Raw genomic sequence first — 25,592 nt, forward strand, 5'->3', positions numbered from 1 at the left:
TTGAAACTACATTTTCATATTTTGAACTTAAATGCACTTCACAAATTTGATCTGGAGGGTGCTATGAATAATTCTTCACACCAGCATTCAATATTTAAATTTATGAGGACTGTGTAGTGGTGGAACAAATGGCGAACACTTAGAAAAGTTTTTTTTTCTATGTAGGGAAATCATGTCATGTGTACTTTCTGCCAAATGGATTTTAAATTAAAAATGTGATGCTTTTAAATTATTTTTTGAAAATCAGTGCTGACACCATGTGACAACACAAACCGCTTACAGGAACTCATTTGCAGTCGGATGTAATTTTGGCTGTTGGTGAAGACTGTTAAGTACACGTATTTATACTAAAATGTGTTGTAAGTGAGCTCTTATGCTAAAATAGGAGCATGTTGTACATTAGTAAAAGATGCTTTGACTGTTACCTCTGTGAGACTGTGTGCCTGATAGAGCAAATCTTCTCTCCGTCTTTCCGCCTGCCTCACGTGGAAGGAGTTGCTTTGACTCTGGATGACGAACACTATCTCCCGCAGGTCTGAAACAAACACAAAGGACGGAGACATGTGGGACTGCTCACATGCTGTGAAAAGGGATCATGGCAATCGATGACCTTCTGAGCGCAAGACAAGATAAGAGCCACAGTCTGAATAACTGAGGTGACTTTTGCTAATCTCCATTGTTGGCCTGGTGATAATAACAGCACATCAAGAGCTTAATTGGCTCGGGGAGAGAGTATGTAAATGTCACGGCCCAGACTGTTTTACTTAATAAAACATTAGCAGTCAGAAGAGTGTCTCTCCGAGGGGCCCTAACACCCAAAAGGTTGACACAGCCCAGATGTCCACTTCTGGCTGAGTGACACAACTGCAATGTCAGGAAAGCTCAGTGGTGTTCCTGCAATGTTAACGCCAAGGTTAAGAGGGAGTGATTAGCTCGATAATGTCTGTTTAAAAACCGCTAATAAAGTGTGCCGACAACATGTTTGGATTCCATTTTTGTCATTGACCCAGCTAGCTGTAGTTGCTCTTCATGTGGAATCCATTTACAGGGCAGTAATAGTGACACAGCTCAGTGAAGAATGACATTGGCTGCACATAAACCCTGTGGCTCTCCCGACCAGTACAATCAAGACTAGACCAAAGGACCAGAGGGAGGCAATGAAAAAAAAAAATCTGTCATTTTGTCTTTGGCTCTGTACAATTACATCTGACATCTCCTAAATCCTGTAAGCTGTCCCTCACATCAAAATAAAGTCTGCAGCACCTGACCGGAATCACTGTGACAACATACAGGCTTTTCAAGGATTTGGTGCAGAGAGGTGGGAGCCAATATCAGGTGTAAAGTAAGAAGAAAAACAGAAGAGATGTCAGAGCTCAAAAACTTCCCAGAAATCAGATGTGGAAAGCTTTTTGTGTCTACTTTCTCCCTAATGGGAGCTCAAACAAACGACAGGCTCTGTGCCAGATAATTCTCACTTTCTTTAGACATTTTAATTTGTTACTTAAGTATTTGCACAGAATACAGCCATAAAGGGTAGACTGTGCCATAAATTATTATTACCAGAAGGAAATCTCCCATGATGCTTTGCCAAATTTGCTGACTAAGTGCATTTAAGTGTTTCAAAACATAAATAAGCAGCAGTCACTGCCGACAGGTCTACTCTTCCCTTTGGAGTAGCGGTGCAAAAGCAACACAAGGAAGGAGGGGAAGGGCAAGTGCTGACAATAGCAGGATTAGATGGATTGCCTCCGCCTCAATTGCACGACTTGAACCAATTCCCACCCCGGGTTCAGATATTAGCACTGGGGTCAGGGGGAAACATTATGTCAGAGTACAGTATCTGTGTCAAATCTTTTTAATTAAGTGTTGGTGGGTGTGTCGCTCCTTTGCCCAGCTCATAACAAAAGATCCTATTGATCCTCAAGTCCAGCTAAGGAAGGGAATTACTTGCTAAATCTGAGCATGTCCATCTCCCAGCAGATCTAACCTCTGCCGAGAGTTGAGCTTAGAGACGACACCACTACGCCACCTCTAAATGTCCTCTGCTGAGTTTGCTGAATGAATGTGTGCTATGTGCACGTGTACGTGCATTTGGCTTCATATAAAGCGATGCATTTTAAAGCCCCAGGTGAGGTACCAGCCTCATGATACTGCACAGTACAGCAATAATACCAGCTGCAAGAGACTAGCAGCAAAATCAGATAAGCAGTTTGCCAATCCCTCATTGTGTAGATAATGCGCACCCTATGTCAAAGGAAAGGAGAATGAGGAGTAAAAAAAGAAACTAATTAAAACTGAATTCGCTGGCCTCGACTCCACACTAATGGGTTTCGATTAATCATCTAACAATGGGGAGGAAAACGGAAGAGGAAAAATCCTCTTAGAGTGGCCTGTTTCCTTCACCTCTATCATTCCTGTGTCCTCCGGCTTTCAGGTGAAAATCACCTTTGTTCGCTCCCTTGATACTCGTGGCAGAGCAACAACACAATCAATACATCCACCTGTACTTAATTATAGGATAAAGATTTAAAACAATGTCTTCGGTGCCAAAAATGTCACAGAACACTTTTTAGTGGCTCAGTGGGATTATATGCCTGCTGGCTGAGACAAATATAGATTCAACGAGAGACAGCTGTATTGTCAGAATGTATGTGGATTGCAAATGCGCCTTGAGAGGGTTCTGGTGTTGGGAGGCCGGTGGCTTAGGTTTGAGTGGTTGATAGCATATGGTAGGTTGGATGTTCTGAGTGGTAGCTAATTGATAGCTACAGTGTTGCTAGGAAATATTGGTGCTAGGATGGAACTGCAGCAGATGGTTATTAGTTGTTTGTTGTTGTGCTATCTGACAAATGGGAGGTACTTCAGGTCCTCAGAGGAACCATCTCTGACTGTTCCAAGGGCAAAGAAGAACACCAGATGTTATCATGCTACTTGGCTGTCTTAAGAATTTTAAAAGCCAAGATGGTGCATGTCTTACAAAAGGACATTAAAACCAATGATTCTCTTTTTTCTTCATTTGTGTGCACGCTTTCTCTTGCACCTATGAATTCCCATGTTAGAGACATGGTTCTAAGACTCCATGATCTTCAGCTGAAGAAGCTTACTTTAGGAATCTGCTGACTAACATCCTGCTAAGGATAAGTTGTAATGCACCTAATGTGATCCCCTCAAAAATTTAATTCAGCCAACACTTTGATTTGTGGCTAGATACTCGCAAATTAATGATATTCCGATCTACATATATTTAGCGCTAGATGAGAGCATATTAGTGTTAAACTTGTACATCCTCACAGAGCTGCTAGCATGGCTGCACGCTATCTTGTGTCCACAAATTGATGCCCAAAACAAGCCGCAACCTACAGGGCTAAATAATGAAGCTGGCATGGAAGTGCAACAACTGCAGTTCCTTTAATGGCCACTGGAGGCTGACTTCAACTTTGAGTCAATCCTCATCGAGCTCCATGTTGAAATGTCTGATTTTATGGTAGAAATTTTTAAAACCTAGAACAAAAATCGATTTTGGTCTCTACAGTTAGTGTACCTGTTTGTGCCAACTTACAGATGAATTTTTGAAGTTATGCATAATTATTGGTGTGGCTGCTTTGAGTGACAGGTGGTTGCCGTCACAGGAAAGTCCATGACCCAGACCTGCCTCAGCTAAACTCAGCATGAGTTTAGCTGAGTTTAGTTTGGATTGGATTAGACAGGAATTAGGAGGAGACAGGAATTGTCAAGTTGACCATAGCTGGAGCCACCACACTGAACTTCAAAACTACTTTTGGTCAAATATATGGTTGATGTCAGAAAAGGATTCAATCACCTTTATTCACACCCAAGGGTCTAAACCTGAAAAGAACGAGAAATACCCCCAGAACCAAACCAAGCCCATCTAATAATAGAAAGCTTGCACTCCAGTGCAGGCCGAACTGAGAAATGACAGACAAGAAACTGGTCAGGAGAGATAGAACTGATCTGCACTGATGCAATTTGTGATTGCTGCTAAAAAGTCAGTTATAATTTACAAGCTGTCAAAGTAAAACTTTGTGTCTAATGTAACATTCGTAGCCTTCTCCCTCGTACGTGACTATGACACATTGGCCCAGTTCCAATGTCAACACTCACAGACTCTGAGGCGTATTTCTGCTAAGTCCGTGAGGGCTTCAGGCTGTCCCACCATCAAATCGTCAAGTGCATGAGAGATCTTTCACAGACATTTTGAATCCTTTATGTACACTGTAAGTCCACATTTCTGCAGACTTTGCTTGAGGGAATTACCCACAATTCAAAGTGTTGTGACGTTAAGCATGGGGTTACCAGAGGAAGGCCTGAAGCACTTTTTTTTAAAAAAGGTAAACAAACAAGCATGGAAGCAAACATTGCAAGGAAAAGATGTATCATGTATCTCTAAAAAACACACAGCTCACTGGTGATTCATAGCCACAGCTGTGCACAGTCGTATGTCCTTGATGGCACAATGAAATAGGCTTTCCCCTAAGTGCCTTGGCCCTGAACAAAGTAAAAATAGGTCAATAAAATGTCCCAAGTGGACAATAGCACAAAACAAATGTTGGTGCCATCAAGGTAATGTGATATGTCGCAAAGTGCTGCCCCATTCCTCAGTCAGTTCAGTCTGTGAGGGTTTAGCGCTAAGGTCTGAGAGTGGAAATTGGAAATGGACCATGTAATCCATCGTTGTTGCCAAGAAAGTTACGAAATACATCCAGGTTTTCTGCTGTTCCTCTCTTGCTGATTGAAATAGTTCGGCTAATCCACTTGTTATTTCAGCTTAAGGCCTTGTCTACACTAATAAAGATCATCTTTGAGAACGGAACATTTTCCTCTGCTTGGGCCTCTTATCCACATGCAAATTGCAGTTAAGGTCCCTCAAACAGACACTTTTTCAAAAATGCCCATTTTTAAAAACTCTGCTTTATGTGTATGTGTGCGTGTATGTAGACATGTAGAGGTTGAGCATGTTCTTGAAACAACAACTGCAACAACAATCGAGGATCGATAGCAGTTTCTTTGTATTGGTCAGCAAGCCAGGTACATGTTTACAACTTCACTTGGTATTGCTGCACCACTTTTACCTGCACACTAAAGCCTGTGTGTTCTGTGCCCAGTATTACTTGGTCCACAGCCTCCGCATTTTAAAGTCTGCAAAAATAACAAAATTACAGTGTTTTTCTCCTGTATTTGATGTAATATTGACATAAAACAGTGGGGCATATTTGTTGGAGTGTTTCTCGTCATTTTTGTGTTCATTGTGTAAAATGATGGCAGTGTGAACAGAATTGTTTTTAAAGCAAAGGGGGAAAATACCCTTCTAGAAATATGTCCATATTAGTGTGGACAAGGTCTAAATGTTCACTTGCAGTCACGGTGATGGATGACAAGTGCGACTTGTTTTGCAGTTTTGTTGCATCAAGGATAATAAAGACAACCTTGACTGTTTCACCCTTTGAACTACAGTAATGACTGCTTGTTCATTGCCATGGCTGTGTCAGTATGTGCTAGTATTGTTAATGCTAGCATTCTCGATATACAATGGCGTCCACCATTGTCAGTGTTGTATGATCACTGTTGGATCTTCTTGATCCACTCAGGTATCACTCAGATGTGTCAAAACAAACTTGGAAAACATGATAAAAGAAAACGACCTGACTAAAAGCTGATTTATTGTGGATCTGAACCCCTCCAGGTTTCAAGGCAGATCTCAAATCTCAGGCTTTGATTGGACCTCTGAGGACCCCTACTGCTGATATCAGACCCGTATAATACACGGAATGTGGAAAAGCACTTTCTAACTTCTACTAAATAGATTATATTTGCTAACCTGTCTGCCTATTACAGCTGCTATGTTTTACAGTCACTGTGCTAGTTGTTTGGGTGACTTTGTGTGCTTGACAAAGAGTATTAAACATTTGCTTGGATGTTCTGTTTTCACAGTTGTCACAAAGGTAATGCTGCAAGTGCTAGTAGTACAAATTTGATTAGCTATTTCCAGAGGTAGAAGTATGCAATCAATTCATCTACGTAATTACAGTGCAAAGATATGAAGTAGGACCCCTGGTGAAAAACACACTATAAGGTGCTATTGTCAGCAGTTAAGTGAAATTACCCAAAGCTCCCATCTGACTGAAAATAATATGCCTTGAATGAAAGAGATTGAAGTTTCCTGAGAAGACGAAGCCAAAGCTCTGGTTCCCTCAGTACAGATGATTTTATTTTGCCAGGTCGATGGAACTAGAAAGCACGAGTCTAGTGTTCGTTTATCCCCCCTTGTTCAGTATTCCACAAAGGCTGCTCCATAGAAGAAAAAAAAGGAAAAAGAAGACTGTATCGGCCTTGAAATATATTGGATGAAATGAGACACGGGAGAATTCTGCTGGTTCTCTCTCTTTCTCTGATCCGATGCTTTTCTCAATGCATGAAGCCACTCTTTAAAGGCCATCACCATCTGGTCTATGGCAAACTCTGCGTGAAGGCTTTGAGTGTTTGTCTGTACACGCTGCTTCAACATCTCTGCATGTAAGGAGGAAGAGGATCAGACTGATTAAAGAACCAAGGCTGATGAACTAAAACGCTGTTTGCATTTCGACGAGGAGCGGTAAATATGTGCACTCGAATGCAGATTGTGAGCTCTTGCAGTGGCCTGGCCGTGCAGTGTTTTCACCTCGCTGACACAAATCAATAGTGACACTTCCTTAGAGCGGGACTGCAGATGTTGCCAAGTGGCAGAGGAGTTGAGAGCACACTGACCTCTAGGCACTCCTGCAGCTCTGTCATCTCCATCAGTATCACAGAGCAGGTGTGTGTAGTCAACAGAACTGTCACGGGAATGTTTCATTGCCGCCTGGAGTGGCTCTGTCCCCACAGTTAAATTAACACACATCCACGGCAAGGCGGCAAACAGAGAACATGTGCAAACAAATGTGTGTGTAAGTTGGACAGAGCACAGTTTTAATTCTGAAGGAAACAGGAGTGGAATATGGATGGAAAGCAGATCAGTAGTGCAATTTCAATGACAAACGTCTGCAGAAATCTACAGGGAGAAGATTCCTTATGTGTGGCCATTAGGCTGTTGTGGGAACAATGAAACTGTCATGACAGATCCAGAGCTCTTCATTTCCAGCACGTAGCCAGACATGACAGAGGATGTCAATAGCTCATTTCCATAGTCGGCAGGCCTAACTCCCCATCCAGCAGCTGATGGTGCTGGTGTAAAACCTGCTACACTCCAGTGACTCACATCATTGGACTCCCCGAGACAAGATGGCCCAGAATCATCCTTCTCCTAAAAATTCCCCTCATTCCTCGCTTCCTTGTGTCCAAAAAACGAAGCATCCAAGAGGCAGAGTGCACTGAAGCAAATTGTGTTGCAGTTTTCTGACCAAACTAACCATGACCGTCACACCAGGAAGGACCAAGATTTAATAGCCAATCCACAGACATACCTTGATATTCAATCTAGGAGCCCAGATTCAGTATAGCCAACTTTTCAGACTGCTGAGAGTTTGATTTAGATATAAAAAATAATTTACTTTCCCTATGGGCAATCATCTAGCATAGAGCAGGCCTATGTGTCATGCGGCAAGTGAAATGATTTCCTATCAGCCTTCTTCTCCTATTAATACAGACTTTTAATTGCCTTGCAGAAGATCAATAGAGCACATGGTGTATTTAACTTTTAGCTCTCTGCTGAAAAGGTCAGCATCAAATATGTCTCAATAAAACGCAGAGAGGAAAACAGCAGAGAGGCCGAAGATAGAAGAGGAGTGAAATGGGGAAGGAAGCCAGCAAAGAGAGATAGTCAGATGCACTCCAATTGCAAAAAAAAAAAAAAGAGAGACGAGAGGTGTGCATGAGGGGAATCCATCAAAGGGAAAAGACACTTTCCTATACAAAATTAGCTTCTCATAATTCCCTGCAGGTAGTAACACGGAAACGCATAGAAAACAAGCACAGAAAGAACACATGAAGGTTTAGAAAACATCTGTTTTCTACCTGTGATAATCACACTCATTAGAGGTTCTCTCGAGTTCATGACTCCATGGACAGCACTGCTGAAGACTAATGAGTGCCAAACTCAACCCTTAAACCTCACTTAGAATCAATAATTCAGGATGCTCAGGCAATTAATGCTTAACAGATTCCAGGTTTTTCTTTTTTTTTTTCTTTTGCTTATGAAGCCCATTCATTATCCATAATAGTATTGGAAGAGTGGAAAATGGACGAGACATCACTTGAAAATAAATTAGCTTTTCTTCTTTGGGAAGACGCATGATTTCATATCCCATTTGGCAACGAGCTGCCACCGCTTGTGACATTTCCCAGGATGCCTGTGTGATGTTATTTTAATTTGGAAAATAAAATCATCAGCTGTGTTCTGAATTATAAATAAAGGAGAGCAGACACAACAGAGGTTCTTATTTTCACAGGCAAGCAGCTACACAATCTTCAGAAAAGTGAGAAGAAAAGACGGGGAAAGAAAAGAATAGCAAATACACAGGAAGAGTTCAGTCGACATCTTGCGAGCATTGAGCCTCCTTGAAGATACAGCATGTATCCTCCTGGCTTGAAGAGGCTGGCACGGAGCCGATGCATAAATATAATATTGCTGCAGACGGGACGGTAACACTGCTTTCCGAGGGTTAATTATTGCTGTTCTGCCAATCTGATTGAAAGTCTGGCCTTCTGGAAACCCATTCATTGTTGTGCCTCAGAGATACCTATACTCTCAACAATCTAATGTAAGATTTTAAAGAAAAATCCACTTATTTAAAAAAGGCTGCTTTTGGCAGTGCACCTTGCATCTGCTGTTTCCTGGTCCATTTTTCTTTCTCCCAGAGATAAAGAAACAAATCTGTAAGTAATTTATTTTTCTGCAACATCGTCTAAAAACACCAGGTTGGTGCTTCTCCCTTAAAGTCAAAGAGCAAGAGTTTATTTTACAATTGCATTTTCTGAAGGTTAAGACTTATACTAAGAAACACAGATACTGGCTGTGACGAAAATAAACTGCAGAAAGGGCACCATCGCAACGCTGTAGACCCATTAGGACATAATGTAACTCATGATGTCTGCAATAAGGTTTTTTTTCTCCACCTCCACATAGAAGAAGTGCACTTCCATTCTCTGGAGAACACACTGTAGCATTGGAATCTAATTCTGGCTTTTTTCCGTCTATTTTATTCATGTCCTGCCCTTCAATGTCTCCTATTAGATGGGAGAGACACATTCTGACCAACATAACGTAATTCTGAAAAGGAAATTGTATGATTTCTGATGTAGTGAGATGTGATATTCTTACTAGCTCTCAGTAACCTTTAGGAACACGTTGCAACATGAAATCAAGAGGCAGCCAACTGTGACACGTCTGATTAAAATTTGTGTTATCTGCACTGCACTCAGATGAAAAAAGTCTACTTTAACTGTCTAAATTTAAACTTACACGGAATATCAAATCTGCCTAATAGTCAAGTAAGTAATACATTAATATGAGAGGAGTGAACAGCCAACTGGATTCAAGTCAAAACTGCCTCATTTAGACATTACATAAGATATAAGAACAATATTGCCTTGGATCTACTTAATTAAAAAGCTGAGCTTGGCAGACGAGACATTAAAATGTCTGAATCAGGTTAAACTTTAGAGCCGTTCCTGTCTAAATGTTTTATCTCTACACTGCGCATGTGTGTCCCAAACCAGCAGCAGTAAGCCAGCGTCGTCTCATAAAGTTGCTAGAGTTGAAAAAGTTTTTGCATTTTTATTCATTACTGTTACATCTCCTCTGTGACATTATGCATACAAAACATCATTCTATCTATATTATCTGTTTCTTCTTCAGACCCGCAGTCTGGAAGTGAACTGACTGAACTGATTAGTCCAGACAGCCAAAGGCATTACAAGATTTATTATGATGTTGTTGCTTTTTTTTGTGATGCTGAAGAATTTAATGGATTTTTTTAATCTTGTAAACTGACTTAGATAAAAAAAAAAAAAAAGAAAGAAAGATGTCATGTAACATTAGTGCAATAATTCAAAATTCATAAACTAATTGGAATACCCGGTGGAAGAAGTGCGCTCTCATCAGTTTGCAGCACATTTCTGACGGCACAAACCAAACCTTGGCAAATAAACGTGTGGAAAACACAGTATTTCTGATTCCATTTGCTGATTGTGCTGTGGGAGGTAATGTTACATTCAATAGGGACTTGGAGCCCGCGGCAGTGATTGAGAAAATCTTGCATGCATCTAAGAATGCATTTTAGCTATGCAGTTATGTATCTTTCTATTGTGGCTGGTCTGAGCAATTTCCCTCCCTGAGGCATTAAGGAAGGTGATGTTCTCTGAGGTTTCCGCAATCTATGTTGCTGAATGGCAGCATGCTGCATTTTTAAAAGAACTGCATGCAGCACAACATGGCCAGAGGACTCACACTGCTTTTTGTTTGCTCTGAAGACACATAATGATGTAGATACATATGGAGTGTGAACATGCTGCATATAATGTCTCATTTTGCATGCCGCTCAAATGAGACATCTTTCTACTTAGACAATGTCCTCCCTCTGAAGAAAGACTGAATAATTCCATCCAAAAGGTCAGCTTCACTTTTAAAATAAATGAGTCAGTTATACCTTTTGATGTTATTGTATTGCTAAAACAATGGAAAGTCTGACTCTCCTTTATCCATCTTTTAAATTTCTTCCCACAAGCAACATTCTCTGCAGGCGAGCGTAGCTTTTCTGGTGTGACAAAGGGAATTATTATGGCAGTGCCAGATCGTATAGCTCCATTTTTCAGATAGCTGTCTGTTTGTATTTCCTCTCTGTGCTGAGGTGCCAAATGAGAGCATTATGAAGTTGCTTTTGTGTGCTTTTGCGTCTGTGGTGACCCAGTTGAATGAACAGGCAGAGGTCCAGGAAACAGGCTCCAAACTCCTCTGCAGGCTCCCGAAAATCACTCTCAGATGGTGATTGTATGAGCCCCCTGAAGCATGAAAGCCATGCATGAGATCTTTTTATTTGCTCTACTTATGAAATTCCTGGTTGCTGTCAAATCGATGAAGAGATGGGACTGTATTTATGAGGTCTGACAAACTCTAAAGATTACACTTTCAAGGGAGAAAGCAGACAAAAGCACACTGTGGTGTTTTAAATTTCACACCCTCTAACATTTTTCAATTCAGAGGCTACTGTTAATGATTTTATCAAGGGATAATGTCCTCCATCTCTTTGGATGCAGTTCTTTTAAAACTGAAAAAATACTCAGTAATAGCTCAGCCCTTTGAATGTCATCCAAGATTACAAATTAGCTCCACTGATGACTGATCTCAAATATCAAACACAGTAAAAGAGTTCAAAATATGACACACACTATGAATAGAAGCTTTGAACACAAGCAGGCTACAATCAAAGACAGCAACAATGTAACTGACTCAGATGCACACAGATGCTGCATGAATATACATTTAATACTGCTTTTTAAGTATAAACGAGTTTTGGACAGGCTTTAGATAACTGCTTTCAAAATAAAAGTGTACTAATAAATTTACGTTTTCATGTAGGCTTAGTCCATCTCAAAAAAATCTCCTTTTTAGAACAGTTTTCCTTGAAAATATATCAGATACTCATCAGAAGTTGTTTTGTAATTTTTAGTTTCCCGTTGCCTACATTTAGCATGTTTTTTGCACATTGAAATTTGAGACTATATTGTAATTAAAACATCTCATGAACACTCTGAAATCTCTACCGTTTTTAACATTTTGATACGACAACTGCGTTCCACTTAGATTCTATATATCTATCTATCAACAGTATCCATCTGTGCAACTATTTATCCATCCATTCATCAAAGTATTTTATATAATTTTTTTTAAATTTTCATGACATGAAACCACACATGGTTCAAAAAAATATCACTAGTTGACTTCAGCATTATACATATTTTTGTTAATGTGTTTTAAGATGGGACTTTTCATGAACACTTCACTGTTCTTGTATATTTTAACTGACTAATAATCATAGAATATTGCGGATTTTGAATCAATGACTTGACGAGAAAGAACAGCCAAAGCATTAGACTTTTATCTATCATACAAACATTGCTTCAGATTTAAATTTCTGAAAATGTCCCAAAAGTGAGCTGATAAGCATTTCTTTTAGCAAAAAAAACTCAGAAACTATGAGAAAATTCCACAAATATCCATAAAGGTATCTATATAATGCTTCAATAAAATCAGAAATGGTCACCCCCAGATGATTTGAGATAGAATAACCCCATAGACATACACTACCAGTCAAAAGTTTGGACACACCTTCTCATTCAATGTTTTGTCTTTATTTTTACTACTTTGTATATTGTAGATGCATACTGAAGACATTAAAACTATGAAGCAAGATATACAGAATTGTGTAGCAAATAAACAATTCAGAAATAACTCTAAATATGTTTTATATTTTAGATTCCTCAAAGTAGCCACCCTTTGCTTTGATGACAGCAAACCCTTGGCCATCTCACAATGAGCTTCATGAGGTAGTCACCTGAAATGGTTTTCAATTCACAGGTGTGCCTTACCAAGGACAATTTATGGAATTTCTTGTCTTTTTAATGGGGTTGGGACCATCAGTTGTGTTGTGCAGAACTTGGGTTGGTACACAGTTGACAGCCTTGTTTGACAACTGTTAGAATCCATATTATGGCAAAAAAAAATCAATCAGCTAAGTAAAAAGAAACAACAATCCATCATTACTTTATGAACTGAAGGTCAGTCAGTCTGGAAAATTGCAAAAATATTGAATGTATCCCCAAGTGCAGCTGAAAAAAAATCATCAAGCGCTATGGCGAAACTGGCTCACACGATGACTGCCCCAGGAAAGGAAGACCAAGAGTCACCTCTACTGCTGAGAATAAGTTCATCAGAGTCACCAGCCTCAGAAATTACAAGTTCACAGCACCTCAGATTAGAGCCCAGATAAATGCAGCACAGAGTTCTCGTGCAGACCCATCTCTAAATCAACTGTTCAGAGGACACTGACCAATCAGGCCTTTATGGTCAAATAGCTGCTTAGAAACCACTACTAAGGAAAAGCAACAAGCAGAAAAGATTTGTTTTGGCCGAGAAACACAATAAATGGACATTAGACCAGTGGAGATCTGTGCTTTTGTCTGATGAGTCCAAATTTGAGATCTTTGGTTCCATTTGCTGTCTTTGTGCGGCACAGAAAAGGTGAATGGATGGTCCATGAAGCATGGAGGTGGTGGTGTGATGGTGTGGGGATGCTTTGCTGGTGACACTGTTGGGGATTTATTCAAAACTGAAGGCATACACCTGCATGGCTACCACAGCATCCTGCAGCGACATGCCATCCCATCCGGTTTGCGTTTAGATGGATTTTTATAAGGACAATGACCCCAAACACACCTCCAAGCTGTGTAAAGGCTATCTGACCAAGAAGGAGATGATGGAGTGCTGTGTCAGATGACCTGGTCACCTGACCTAAACTCAATCCAGATGATTTGGGATGAGATGGACTGCAGAGTGAAGGCAAAAGGGCCAACAAGTGGCTCGGCATCTCTGGGAACTCCTTCAAGGCATTTGGAAAACCATTTCAGGTGCCAACCTCATAAAGCTCATGGAGAGAATGCCAAGAGTGTTCAAAGCAGTAATCAAAGCAAAGGTTTGGCTATTTTGAAGAATCTAAAGTATAAAATATGTTTTGACTTATTTCAAACGTTTTTTGTTTACTACATAATTCCATATGTGTTCATTCATAGCTTTGATGCTTTCAGTGAGAATCTATACTGTAAATAATGATAAAAATAGAGAAAAATCATAAAATGAGAAGGTGTGTCGAAACTTTTGACTGGTAGTGTACTATATTTACTTCTACTTATGTGGTAGAGTAATATTGTTACGCATTAAATATGGTGTTTTTTAGCAATCACACTCTCGAATACACAGTGAAAAATTACTATCTTTATTCAAGAGTGCAGTCCTTCAGTTTGAGGGTATAATTCCTTGTTTTCATGCTCACAGACACCGTAATGTGCTGCTCTCACACTCAGACACTCTCTGCTCATGCTCAGATATACATTACTGCTGTCTACACAGATTTTCTCCCATTTAACCCCAGAAACTCCTTGCACTGAAGTTGATTTTGTTCACTTTCGAAACTTCTGCTCTTGGGTATCTATTCCTGCTCTGCTCTCGGATTTCTGTTTAACAGGACGGCCTGAGAGCTGAGTGATTCCGGCACATGTCACATGGGTGCAAATACCTCAAGGAACGAGTCCCTGATTCGATTTCCTGGCAGTCGATCCTTTACTGCACATCATTTCACTGCTCTATAGTGGTTTGTGTTAGATTCTCTTCCTTTCCTGAGCACTGTGACACTGTTAATTATTCTGAAATAGCACACAAATTAGAGGCCATTGCTGAGTTTTTGAGCTGGTATATCAACTGTCTTTCATTTCAGAAGTCATGCCAAAAAAAAAAGTCATGCCAAAGAGATTAAAGCCCTGAAAGAGGGAAAACTAAGAACTCGGAGTATCTAAGCACGTGACTCGCTCTTAGAGGTAAAGCGAAGGTACGCAAGGCGGCAGTGAAAATGTCACTGGTCAACACAATATCTGGTATTCTACCGCTTGGGGAACTTTGCGAGGGCTATTAAACAGAAATGCTATTTTTGCATTTATTAGATAGACAGTTACAGCAAAAATGGACAAGAAATGCAGGCGAAGGGAGCAGTGGAATGATCCACGGTAAAGGTCAGGCCACCTGCGAATCAAACCAGGGGTGTGCTACCTGGGAATTGCACCCATCTGACATGTGCCCTAAACCACTCCAGTTCTCATGTCATAACCTGTTACACAAAAAAACTGAGAGTAGGAACAAGAGATCTGAGCACAGAAAAGAAGCAGAAACCTGAGTACAGGGAGGACAGGAAATGCGTGGAAGCAGCAGCATATCTGAGTGCAGACATACAGTTTTGATCAAGAGCAGAGCAAATCTGCATGTGAGCAGAGACGACTGGAGTGAGAGGGCAGAGTTCTGAGAGAGCATGAAAATATCTGACCGGAAAAAAACAGAAACCATGTTCTCAAATTGAAGGAACAAGCTCTTGAATAAAGACAGTAATTTACTCCCAAAGGTAAAAAGACAGAAAAAGTCAGTATTGATTGTAATTTTAATTAGAATAAATCTACCAATAAGGTTTCTTGTGGAAAATAACACTGTGAAAAGCTTTTTGCTGCTGTTACACACTGATCAGACAGAACATTAAAAACAGGCAAAGTGAATAATATTGATTGTCTCGGTTTTAGTTCAAAGTTCTGCTGGAAAACCTTGGAACTTGGCATTAATGTGGACGTTGCATTGACACATATCTCCCACCTAAACATTTTAGTGGTATGCCTCAGCAGAACTCAAGGGAACTCTTTGCACATCTATTTCACGAGGCAGGTGCGTAGGAGAGGGAAGAGCACATCAGGTACAAGAACAGACTCCCGCACACTCTCTAACTTGCAATTATAAATTCATTGGTATTTATTAGCAAGCAAATAGACCATCTGCGTGATGAAGGTCGAGCACCAAAACAGTGCACCAATAAATTCACGATTTCAAATTAGACAATGTGCAGGAGTCTGTTTTTCTACCTCAGCAGAACAACACGTCTCTGTACATGATAAAAACAGCTCGAGGAACACGATCAAGAGTTTAAGGTGCTGATTTGGCCTCCAAACACCACAAAACACATCTAGTCTATAGAGGCCCCACAGCCCACAGAAACCTAAAGATCTGCCGCCATTATCCCGTTCCAAACACCAAAGAACTCCTCCAGAGGTCCCACGGTGGCTGATCAGTGTCAATACAGCGTGCGTTATTGTTGCTGAGGAACAAAACATCAGGCCAAGTGAGTGAGGAGCGACATACCTCCACATCTGTAGCTATACGGCTTTAAAATATGGATGAATGTTGTGAAACTGTAATGTCACTTTTGCCGTCGAATGTTTAATCCAAGCTGACAGCGGAACACGGAGCAACCTTTAAGATCTGTCATCATACCAACAATGAGCAGAAACTTTAACCCAGATGACTGGACAACTACTTAACATGCAGTAAAGGAATAGAAAAGTATGTGCAAAATGAAAATTAAGATATAAAGGTGCATCTTTAAACTAAATTTTGGCATCAAAGGACATAAAGGCCAAGTCTGTGGTTTCCTGCCAGATTGCCTTGGCATAATGTGGTGTATTTAAGTTTCCATCCTAAAAACACCTCTGTTAACCCTTTATGCAGTATTTTTTTCAGTTCATAGGGAGGCATGAAGGTTTCAAGAAACGCACTGCAAACGCACCAAAGAAGTATTATATTTCAACTGCATAACAACAGTAATTTGAACATTGATGCAATACTAGGATTAATGTGTATTAATTATGTATAAGACAGTATATTACTTGCACATGTGTGTAGGCTATCCATGTTCTCATTGGAGCAGTTTTTATTTGTGATTTAACTGCAGAGCTGAATGTGTTAAAATAAATCATCCTTCTTTGACCGGCTCTTCATTGCTTCTGCTTCAGCAAACATTTCCACTGGTTACCTTATTTGCTCTATTTTTCTGACATCCTTATTCCTACTGCTAATTAGAAGAAGAAAAGACTTACCCAGCTGGTTGTTGTGGATGACATGCATATCATCTTGGCTCTGAAAAGACAGAGAGACTTGTTAATAATTCAAATGGCAGTCTTCAAATAATGACCTACATACATACACTTTTTTGTTTTAACAAAAGACGTGGAAACTGTGGAAAAATTGGCTTGTGTGAAGATGCTCATTTTCTGCTTAATACTCTATTTTCTCTTCCTAATCGCTAATTAAGACTTAGAGATCCCAAATATGGAATCCCCTATGGGTTATTTGGAGAAATAATGGGCGATACCCCACGTCATTAGTCCTTACTAATTGAGTGGGTTTTGTGCCTCCAGCATTTAAGCTCCGAGCATTCGGCTCAATTAAGGCATTCAGCACTGTTCCACCTCCAGAGCTGTCAGCGCACGCCACAGACCATGGAGGGATGAGTAAATCAATCACAAGCAGGGGAAACTTTGAAGAGCTGTCTCTCACCTCCATCTTTCAGAGGAAATCTTTCAGTCAAGGGAGAAGGCAAGAATGTGCGAGTTGTGGCTGTTTCCAGAGCTCTAGAGCGAGAGCGGCAGAGTATTAATAGATAATGACAAACAGAGACCTGTTTTGATTTATGACTTCCTCTAGACTAACAATCATTTCACTGGCAAGCTGTTGCAGCCTTCAGAGAGCTTAACTAAGTCATAAATTCACTGTCAGTGGGTGTGGTACAGTGGTTACAGGGAATCGCAGCGTTTTGGTGGCAGTTGCGTGAACGGGCTTATATATAACCTGCGATATCAGCACATTTAGAGCTCTACCAATTTCCATAATAGAGAACGACCTATTAATTTTTGCCAATTTTCCTGCCCATGAGCAGCTTCCTGTTACTGTCATGACTCATTTAGTTTTGTAGGACACGTTTCCTGCACGTCTTATCTTTACTATAATTCGTCGAGTCCTGAATTGAGCGCTTTGACGAGCACAGAACGAGATGCAGAAATAACTGCGGAAAGTTCAGCAAGTATGAAGATATATTCACTGCAATGATTTGTGTTTGTGCGAGGCTCTCTGTCTCCTCTTATTTTCTCAGGTGATCAGAGTTGGAGGCAAATATATGCACAGGCAGACAAGATCATATCAGGGTGATTTGATTCAGTGGGTACATCAGCTTAATTGGACTCAGTAGCATTAGTCATGCCCACAAGGTTTCTGTCTCGTCTTATCAGACACTACTCACTTGAAATCATTTCCATAGCTGAAGAGAGAAGTCACCTCAAGGAAAAAAAAAAAGCATCTCATAAGACAGGAGAATCTGACTCGTTATCAGATAATTACTCTTCTAAAATCTCCTCAACTTGAAAATATACATTACATAACAGTTATTAGAAGCTGGAGAAACTGCTCAAAAAGTGAAGGCAAATTACCATAAAACAAATTAAAGACTGTAGAAGTTGTTGTTGTATATGTTCTGTCTGACAGTGGAGTGGCACATGGTTTCTCTTTTTCTTTTTTTTCTTCTTCAGCACAGCTCGCCTTTCAGGCAGAAAGGAAACAGTAAATCACTGCACTGTGGCTGCCAAGCAAAATAAAATTCAGACATCTATTGTGATGAATTAACTGCTCTATCAAGCGTTACCAATTGTATTGATTGTAAGCGTGCAACAGTTTGTAATGCATGTGTGTCTACAGCGTGATTTTATATGACTCCGAACAAGACCTAATGTTTAGTGACAGGTTTTTAAACAGGTTTTAATGAGAAATCTCTACATCCAGACAGTCCTACAGTGTGAGACATCAATTTGCAACGTTCTGTCTCGTTGCTGTGCTATTTTGTCGTGAACTCTTGTAATATTGGCTGTGTGAGTGGAGCCTCCTCATTCATTTCAATTAGACCACTGTTGTTGGCTCAGCGGGGCCCTGACGCAGCTGCCTCCGGCGAAAAAACTCTGGGTCATCTGGCAAAAAAAAAGAAGAGCTGAACCTGGCTCAGGCCCTTCCATCACAACTCTGGTTTGGCACTGGTGTGAATGTTCAATCACAGGCAAGTGCACATTCTTGGCAGATTACTTTTTATAGTCACTGATCGCTGATGGTGATGGAGGATAAAAGAATTGTTGCTGTCATAACTGTCCAGAATCCTGTGTTACAGCATTACAAAACCTCTGTGCAGCGCTTTTGCCCTTCAAATTCGCTCAACCTGGACTTCTCGGATCATATTTCATCCTCTCACCCGTAGAAACGCCTCCACAAACACTGTGGGCTTACTCAAGCTACTTGGATTATGTACTTATTTTATACTTATTTTCAAGCTTGAGACTGACTTTGTGAAGTTCTACACAGAAGATGCAGAATTAACATCCAGTGCACTATAAACAAGATGGAAGTATCTTCAAATTGTATCACAGTATCGTCATTTTATCTGTGGAAGTAAAATCCAAAAGACAACAACGCTGGAGAGAAATTAAATCCAAAATGAGCTTAGAAATGTTTATTTTGTTGTTGCTGTTGTTGGTTTACTAAGCCCATCCTATTGTTCTGATAGCAGATTTTACGCAATATAAACCTGGATTTATTTGCAGTGTTTTCATTGCTATTAGGATAAATTAAAAAAAAAAAACCTCAATATAATACAAACAGCTGCTTTCTTTCAGTAGGTGTGCTAACTTCCCCCTGTTAGGAATAAAATGCTATCAACTTAAACTGCTGTAGAAATGATTTTCTGCTCAGTCGAGCCGGAGACGTTTTTGTGTATCGTTAAAGCAAACTGCAAAATGCGATGGAAACACAAAGATGTTGAACCAGCGTGCAACTTCCGCTAAAGCTTCCGCTCCACTGAGGAGACGATAAATAGCGGCAGATGGAAACATTGAATCAGTGTTGACCGCAGGAGGAGAATGCAACCTTCCTCACAATAATACATAAAACCGAACACAGAAAGCCATCTGTGTTTTCTGCATCGGCTTCGAAGGTCTAACTGGTCTCATTATGCCATCTCTATGAACCCTTTTCTTCTGCATAAGTTTAATGGCACCCCACTGGAGGATTGGAGCTTACAATCACCATAAAGCAGTGGATAAAAAGTGCATTAATTTCCATTTTTTTGTCACAATTTGTGAAAACTTTGCTCAAATTTGTGCTACATTAGCACTGATGGTTTATTAGATGGATTCTTGTCTGTCTATGATCAACAGCAGGGTGAGCGAACATCATTTCTCATCAGGTCTTCCCTAAAAAGCTTTAAAACCCTGCTTCTTGGTCGCACTTCATAAAGTCTCTGCACTTGGGTGACACAAGAGCTACAAATCTTTCTCTGCTAAATGATCTAATATTCTGCAGGAGAGTGAACTCTGATGAGATCCCATATCATTTTTACCATTACTGAGAGATTAATTAGTCTCAGCTCACAGAACCCGGCTCCTTTTTGGCCTTCTTTGCTTCTGCACACAGGTAACGCTCCCTTTAATCCCATCTGACAGCAGGCTGTCAGCCGTTTGCGGTGGGAATAAGCCACCCATAGGTGTTAAAAAGAAATTGCTATGAGTCTACACTGTCCATCTGAAGGGGTTAGTTTCACCATCCCCTGAGCGCTTTTGATCTGAGGCACCGCAACGCTGATGCAGACAGACAGAAAGATTGTGCCTCATGTAGTTTAACCTCAGAACAAAGGCAAGCACCTCGGTGAAGGTACTCTCAGCTGAGGTGTACATGTGTAAACTCCTCGAGATCGACGCTCGGCCTACTTCATGTGGCGGTTATGCAATCAAGGACACCCGCAATGACAGCCCTTTGATCCCCGCCTTTGATTCGGAGGCTCTTCACATACATACACAACAGAGCTCCTGCCCCTTTGCTACATCTCTCCGTCCCCTGAGGGCACGGACGCTTCACTGATGTGAGTGACCAGTCAGGTCGCATTAGCTTTCTGTTCACTGATGGCAAGAATGATTCAAGGTTGCAGGGTTTCTCTGTATTTTGACATGTGAGAGGAAAATGTGTGTGATGTTTACAGAAGTCGCTATGGACTGCCGAGCACTCCAAGCACTGTTTTCACTCTATATTTACTACAACAGCGGAATAAAATGATTGAAAATTGTCACCTTCATTTTGGCGTTCAGATCTATTGAGCGGTTTTAGAATTAAAACATCTTTTGTGTCCCCTCCTCCATGACAGGGTGCCCTGAGAACTGACAGATTCAAATTTCCTTTAATACTCATTTTTCAAACAGAAGCAAAACCTCGTAATGTGTAATGACTTAATGACTTGAAACGTCTGCTGCTTGTGGGAATCAGCGGGCTATTCTTGTCAGGTTTTCTTCAAAGCCCCTTTTCTATATTTTGGCAGCTTCAACTGAAGAATTAGGAGGAGAAAAAAAACTGCTGTTAACAGCTTGTTGCAGTTAACTTGCTATTGTGGATGCCAACCTTTACCACCCGCGTGCACAATGTGGAGACGAGGGCTGCGAGTAACAGTAGTTTTCCCTGGTTGACCATCTGCTTATTATTATTATCATCATCATTTTCTAAAAAATAACTATAAAAAACACTCAAAACTCCAGAAAGCCCAGGGTGACTTCTTCTAGCGCCTCATTTTTCAACTAAAACAACTGAGTGTATCCAGTTTACACTAAGACAAAACAGAAAAGCAGCAAATCCTCACATCTGAGAGGTTGGACTCAGATGGAGCTTTGCAATTTCAGTCACTGTTTTTCTTGGAAAAAAGGACTGAAATGATTAAACAGCTACTAATTGTTCCGGCTCAAGAGAGACCAAACCTAACAATGTATTCATCAACTAACAAATATTGCCTGAGCAGTCGGAGCCAGATGAAGCTTACTCCTCTGCGCTGTGGAACCCTGTTGTTGTCCAAAAAAGTATTTAATATGTCAGTGAGGAACCCAGTGATCCACTGCACTGGGTGACATGCACAAACATACACTATAGTTTATTCTGAGTTAGGCCCACATTCACAATCCTGCTGCTATACATTCTAAACAGTACACCAGACATGTACACATGTATCCAGCTGAAAGTAGACCCCCAAAACATGCACTGTTCACTCGTGTTTGTGCAACATTTGGGGCGAAAAAAAACTACAGTGTTTTAGGAAATGAATCTCCATGTGGAATGCAAGTATAAATCTTTGTGACTTGTTTTTTGAAGTTCTCAGTAGGAACCGAACGGCTCAGATGCAACAGAAATGGTAGAAAAGTCAGACAGTATTAAGAGTCTGACTGACTGAACTGTTGGTTTTTCATTCATTTGGTCTTTTCATCTGTGGAGAGGAAGATGGCCAGTTTTATCCTTTGAATTTGACAATAAAATAATAATAACCTAAATAAAATATAAATTATGGTACGAAAAGTTACACCAGACAGCTAAATGTACATAACAGGTGTTCTAATTCACAGCAACACTCTGCCTCAAACACAAGAAGGGAAAAGTAATCATGCCGTGGGGATCTCTGTGACGGATTCGCTCGATGTGGATTTGTTCTGCACGTCATGAAAGTCCCTGTACTTCCTGGGAAGAAATAGTACAGTGGAGAGCAGTGGGAGATACGAAGCCGTCTAATGTTAGCTAATGCTAAGCTACATCACTGCAGCTGCTGCGACTCATTTTAACAGCTAACAAAAACAGACGACAGTCAGTAATTTTATGCACCCAGTCAAGTTAACCTTAATATGTAATTAACGGGCATAAAAAATAGCTTTGGACAGTATCCATAGCAACAACCATCATCCATTTGATTAAGAACAAGAGGCTCGGCTTTATAAATAATCCAAAACAAAAGTGAACGAAATGAAAGACTAATGCCACCGCATTTAAATTTCAAATTTGCAAAGTAAGGTAATTAACGTGATAAATTACAAAAGGCTGATTATTTAACTCTTGCCAGCCTGGTTTAATCTTCAGCTTTACAATTCAGCCACATCAGAGCAGTTTTTTTATGCGCTGAGCCTGAGAAAGGGCTCTTTGTTCTCTGGATGTAGTACAAAACATTAAACATTTGCCAAGCTCCTGATCTCCTGACCTCAGATTTGTAAGAGCAGCTTTGATTAGTTCTTCTATAGGTGCATCGGTCCTCCTCCGGTCATATGTTTGAGCTTCCCTCTTTATGAATCAGCCCCAGATGTTGTGTTTACATGTTTTTTTCCATTGATTGAAGGATGTGTGGTGCGCAGCTTATGGTACATTTGATCATTTCTTGAAACAAATACAGTATTCGCTTGCCAAGATATTATGAACATTCTGCTTGTTTTTATTCATTACTACCACCCTCTTGTGTGGTTATTTCTTCCATAATTTTGCAATTTCTCACTCAGTGAAATAGTTCAGCAGGGGCACTCTCACTTAGTTGGAAGACCGTCCTCACAGGGATTCAGCTTTGTTTTTCTAAGCACAGGAAAACTGTTGCCAACAGAGGCGACCAGACCGCACAAAATTGTTGACAGTGGTCCAAATCTGGTTGCCCGGGACAACAGGCACCCGTTACTGTCGAGCCCCGCTGTGTAAGTTATTTAGGGTCACAGTGTGCTCCATGGCCCCTACATGAGAGGGCTGATAGATGTTGCAGAGCACAATTTTGTCTGGAAAGTTTGGAGAAAGGTGTCGGTCCCACATGAAAACATTGGGATGATATTTCAGGATTTATCAGAAAATATTGCATGTTGCTATAAATGTGGCTTACATGAGCCTGGTGAAAAGGTTGTTAGAGGACAATAAGTTATGACAGCTGTAGCTGGAAACAAACAACAAACACATAAGCTGAATGAATAATTAATCAATTTAAAAATCAAAATGGTGATCAAATTTGCAATTAGCAAATCCCAAATGCTGTAGTTTAGGACACAGATAATGCAGCATATGAGAGCAAAAGGTTCAAACTGAGTGAACCAAATTTCAAGTTCATATTGCCCTACTTGAGCCAAAGTCACACTTTACTCCATTATGTTTTTGATTCATTTCACACTAAATACTGAAATGGAGCATTTTATTTATATATATATATATATATATATATATATATATATATATAGTAACCTAGAGAAAAAATAGATATTATTCCTGAATTGCTCAGCCCTGACAAACACTCAAAGCAAACCAAATTAGAGACTATGGTTTTATGATTATTTCAAAATAAATCGATTTTTTTGCTGCAGTGTGTCTTCACTTTTTTCAAACACATTTTTTATTTTAGGAAAGACATTCCCTGAAATCTTTTTGCCTTGTTAACACATCGAATGCTGGAAGTCTATCCTGCAGTGACAGCCATAAAACTCAGATTCTGACATATGGGGTTTCATATGCAACAAACCTTAGGAGCCAATTCAATCTGCTTGCAGGATGGAGCTATCTGGACCATTATTCTTTTTAGAATTCGTTGCTGGTTTGAACCTAATGGCTGAATTACTACGACATTACAACTTGCCATTATGTGCACCAGTTTTACAGTATTCCATCTGAGCTGCAGGTGAGCTGGTGTGCTCGGGCTGCAGCGAGGGAGAAGGGGTAAGTGGGGGGGGGGGCTTCACAGATCTGCACATTATAAAGAAAGCAATGGAGTTACATTTAAGCAATTTAAAGGTAGATTGGGAGTATTTTCTTTCAGACAAAACTTCTAAATATGCAACTTTGATACGCAGAGATGCGTTGTCAGGAGTTTCATCAAGAGCTTTTAGTTTAGTGATGAAATAAAATCATATTTGAACAAAGTAATTACATCGCTGTTGGATCAAAGAGACACAAAAACACTCAGCAACTAAAGAATCCTCCTTTCATGTATCAGCAAACACTTGTCACAGACTTACTCCCGGTTTCACTAAAAGATAATTTACCTGCCATGTATGAAAAACCCTAAAGGTTCTCTGAGAAAACTTACTGTTGTTCGAGATTCTAAAGCTACTGTCGAAACACTGTAGGAATATTTCAAGGTCCTTGCTGTTTCATTATCCCAGCAGCTAACACAGAATATGCATGTTTTGTTGAATGAGCTGCCATTGAGCTGAGAAAAGTGATTTCATACAGGATATTAGAAAAAATAAATAAATCTGTAAGTGCATCTGAAAAAGTTACTACTTTGTTTAGATGTTAGTGGGGTCAATACACTTCAGTTGCTGCAAACTACAGTGAGAGGTATTTTCATTTTGTCTCTTAATACTGGTAGCTGCTAACCCTAAAGCTGACTGTAACAAATCTGAGCCAAATGATATGCAAATAATACAAATATCATATAGTGATTGTGCTCTGAAATACACAAATATGCTCCTTTCTATCTGAAAAGCAGAATTTTTAGGACTGGGCATAATTCAAAATACTGAAAATCCTGTGATTTGGACTGGACTGCACTTGACCATAGTGCAGTTTTGATAAAGGCTAAATTCACCATTTCAACTCTAAACTGTTTCTGGGCATTTTTAGCTCCTGTCACATTTACCTTCCAGTTGGTTCACTTTGAACTGTAATATAAAGTTGTGCACCTCTATGGAAAGAGCATAACTATTATAATTACAATAATCAAAAGCTGAAATCCACAGGTACAACATTTTGTGCTCAAGGTCACCAATACTGGAAGAAGTAATAGTAACTCTTTCAATGTGCTTCCTATCTGCTAGCAGTTCAGCTGAAAAGTCACAGATTTGTTGTCACAGGACTGTTAGTAGCAGTTTTGTCATTTCTAGCTGTTTGGTTACGGCAAGAACTGCAGAAGTGTTTTTTTTTTTTTTTTTTTTACTGAATCTGGTTAGAGCAAATGGTTTTTATTTAGAGAATTTTTAAAATAAGACACACTGAATGATGTGATTCTGATGAGATGGTATTTTAAGCTCAGATTCGGTCAGGTTTTCCTATAGAACGCAGTAACAGATGAGTAATTCAAAGACCATTGGAGAGTTAAAATGTGAGGATTCTTTTTCGTTTTTGACCAACCACCTGATGAACATTCAGAGAGTGAACTATTCAG

At 40.0% G+C, this 25,592-nt stretch overlaps 1 protein-coding gene across 1 annotated transcript in view; it reads right to left on the minus strand.

Moving 5' to 3' along the window:
* The window catches only part of b3glcta (beta 3-glucosyltransferase a), a 74,767-nt gene that overhangs the window by 33,550 nt on the left and 15,625 nt on the right, over positions 1–25,592 (minus strand). Inside the window, exons 3-4 of the mRNA XM_022200148.2 lie at positions 16,672–16,711; positions 426–535 (exon numbers count right to left, since the gene is read on the minus strand). Of these exons, the coding sequence (XP_022055840.2) occupies positions 426–535; positions 16,672–16,711 (150 nt within the window). The remainder of the gene's footprint in view (positions 1–425; positions 536–16,671; positions 16,712–25,592) is intronic.

Source organism: Acanthochromis polyacanthus, chromosome 13 (assembly GCF_021347895.1).
Source record: "Acanthochromis polyacanthus isolate Apoly-LR-REF ecotype Palm Island chromosome 13, KAUST_Apoly_ChrSc, whole genome shotgun sequence".
NCBI lineage: Eukaryota > Metazoa > Chordata > Actinopteri > Pomacentridae > Acanthochromis > Acanthochromis polyacanthus.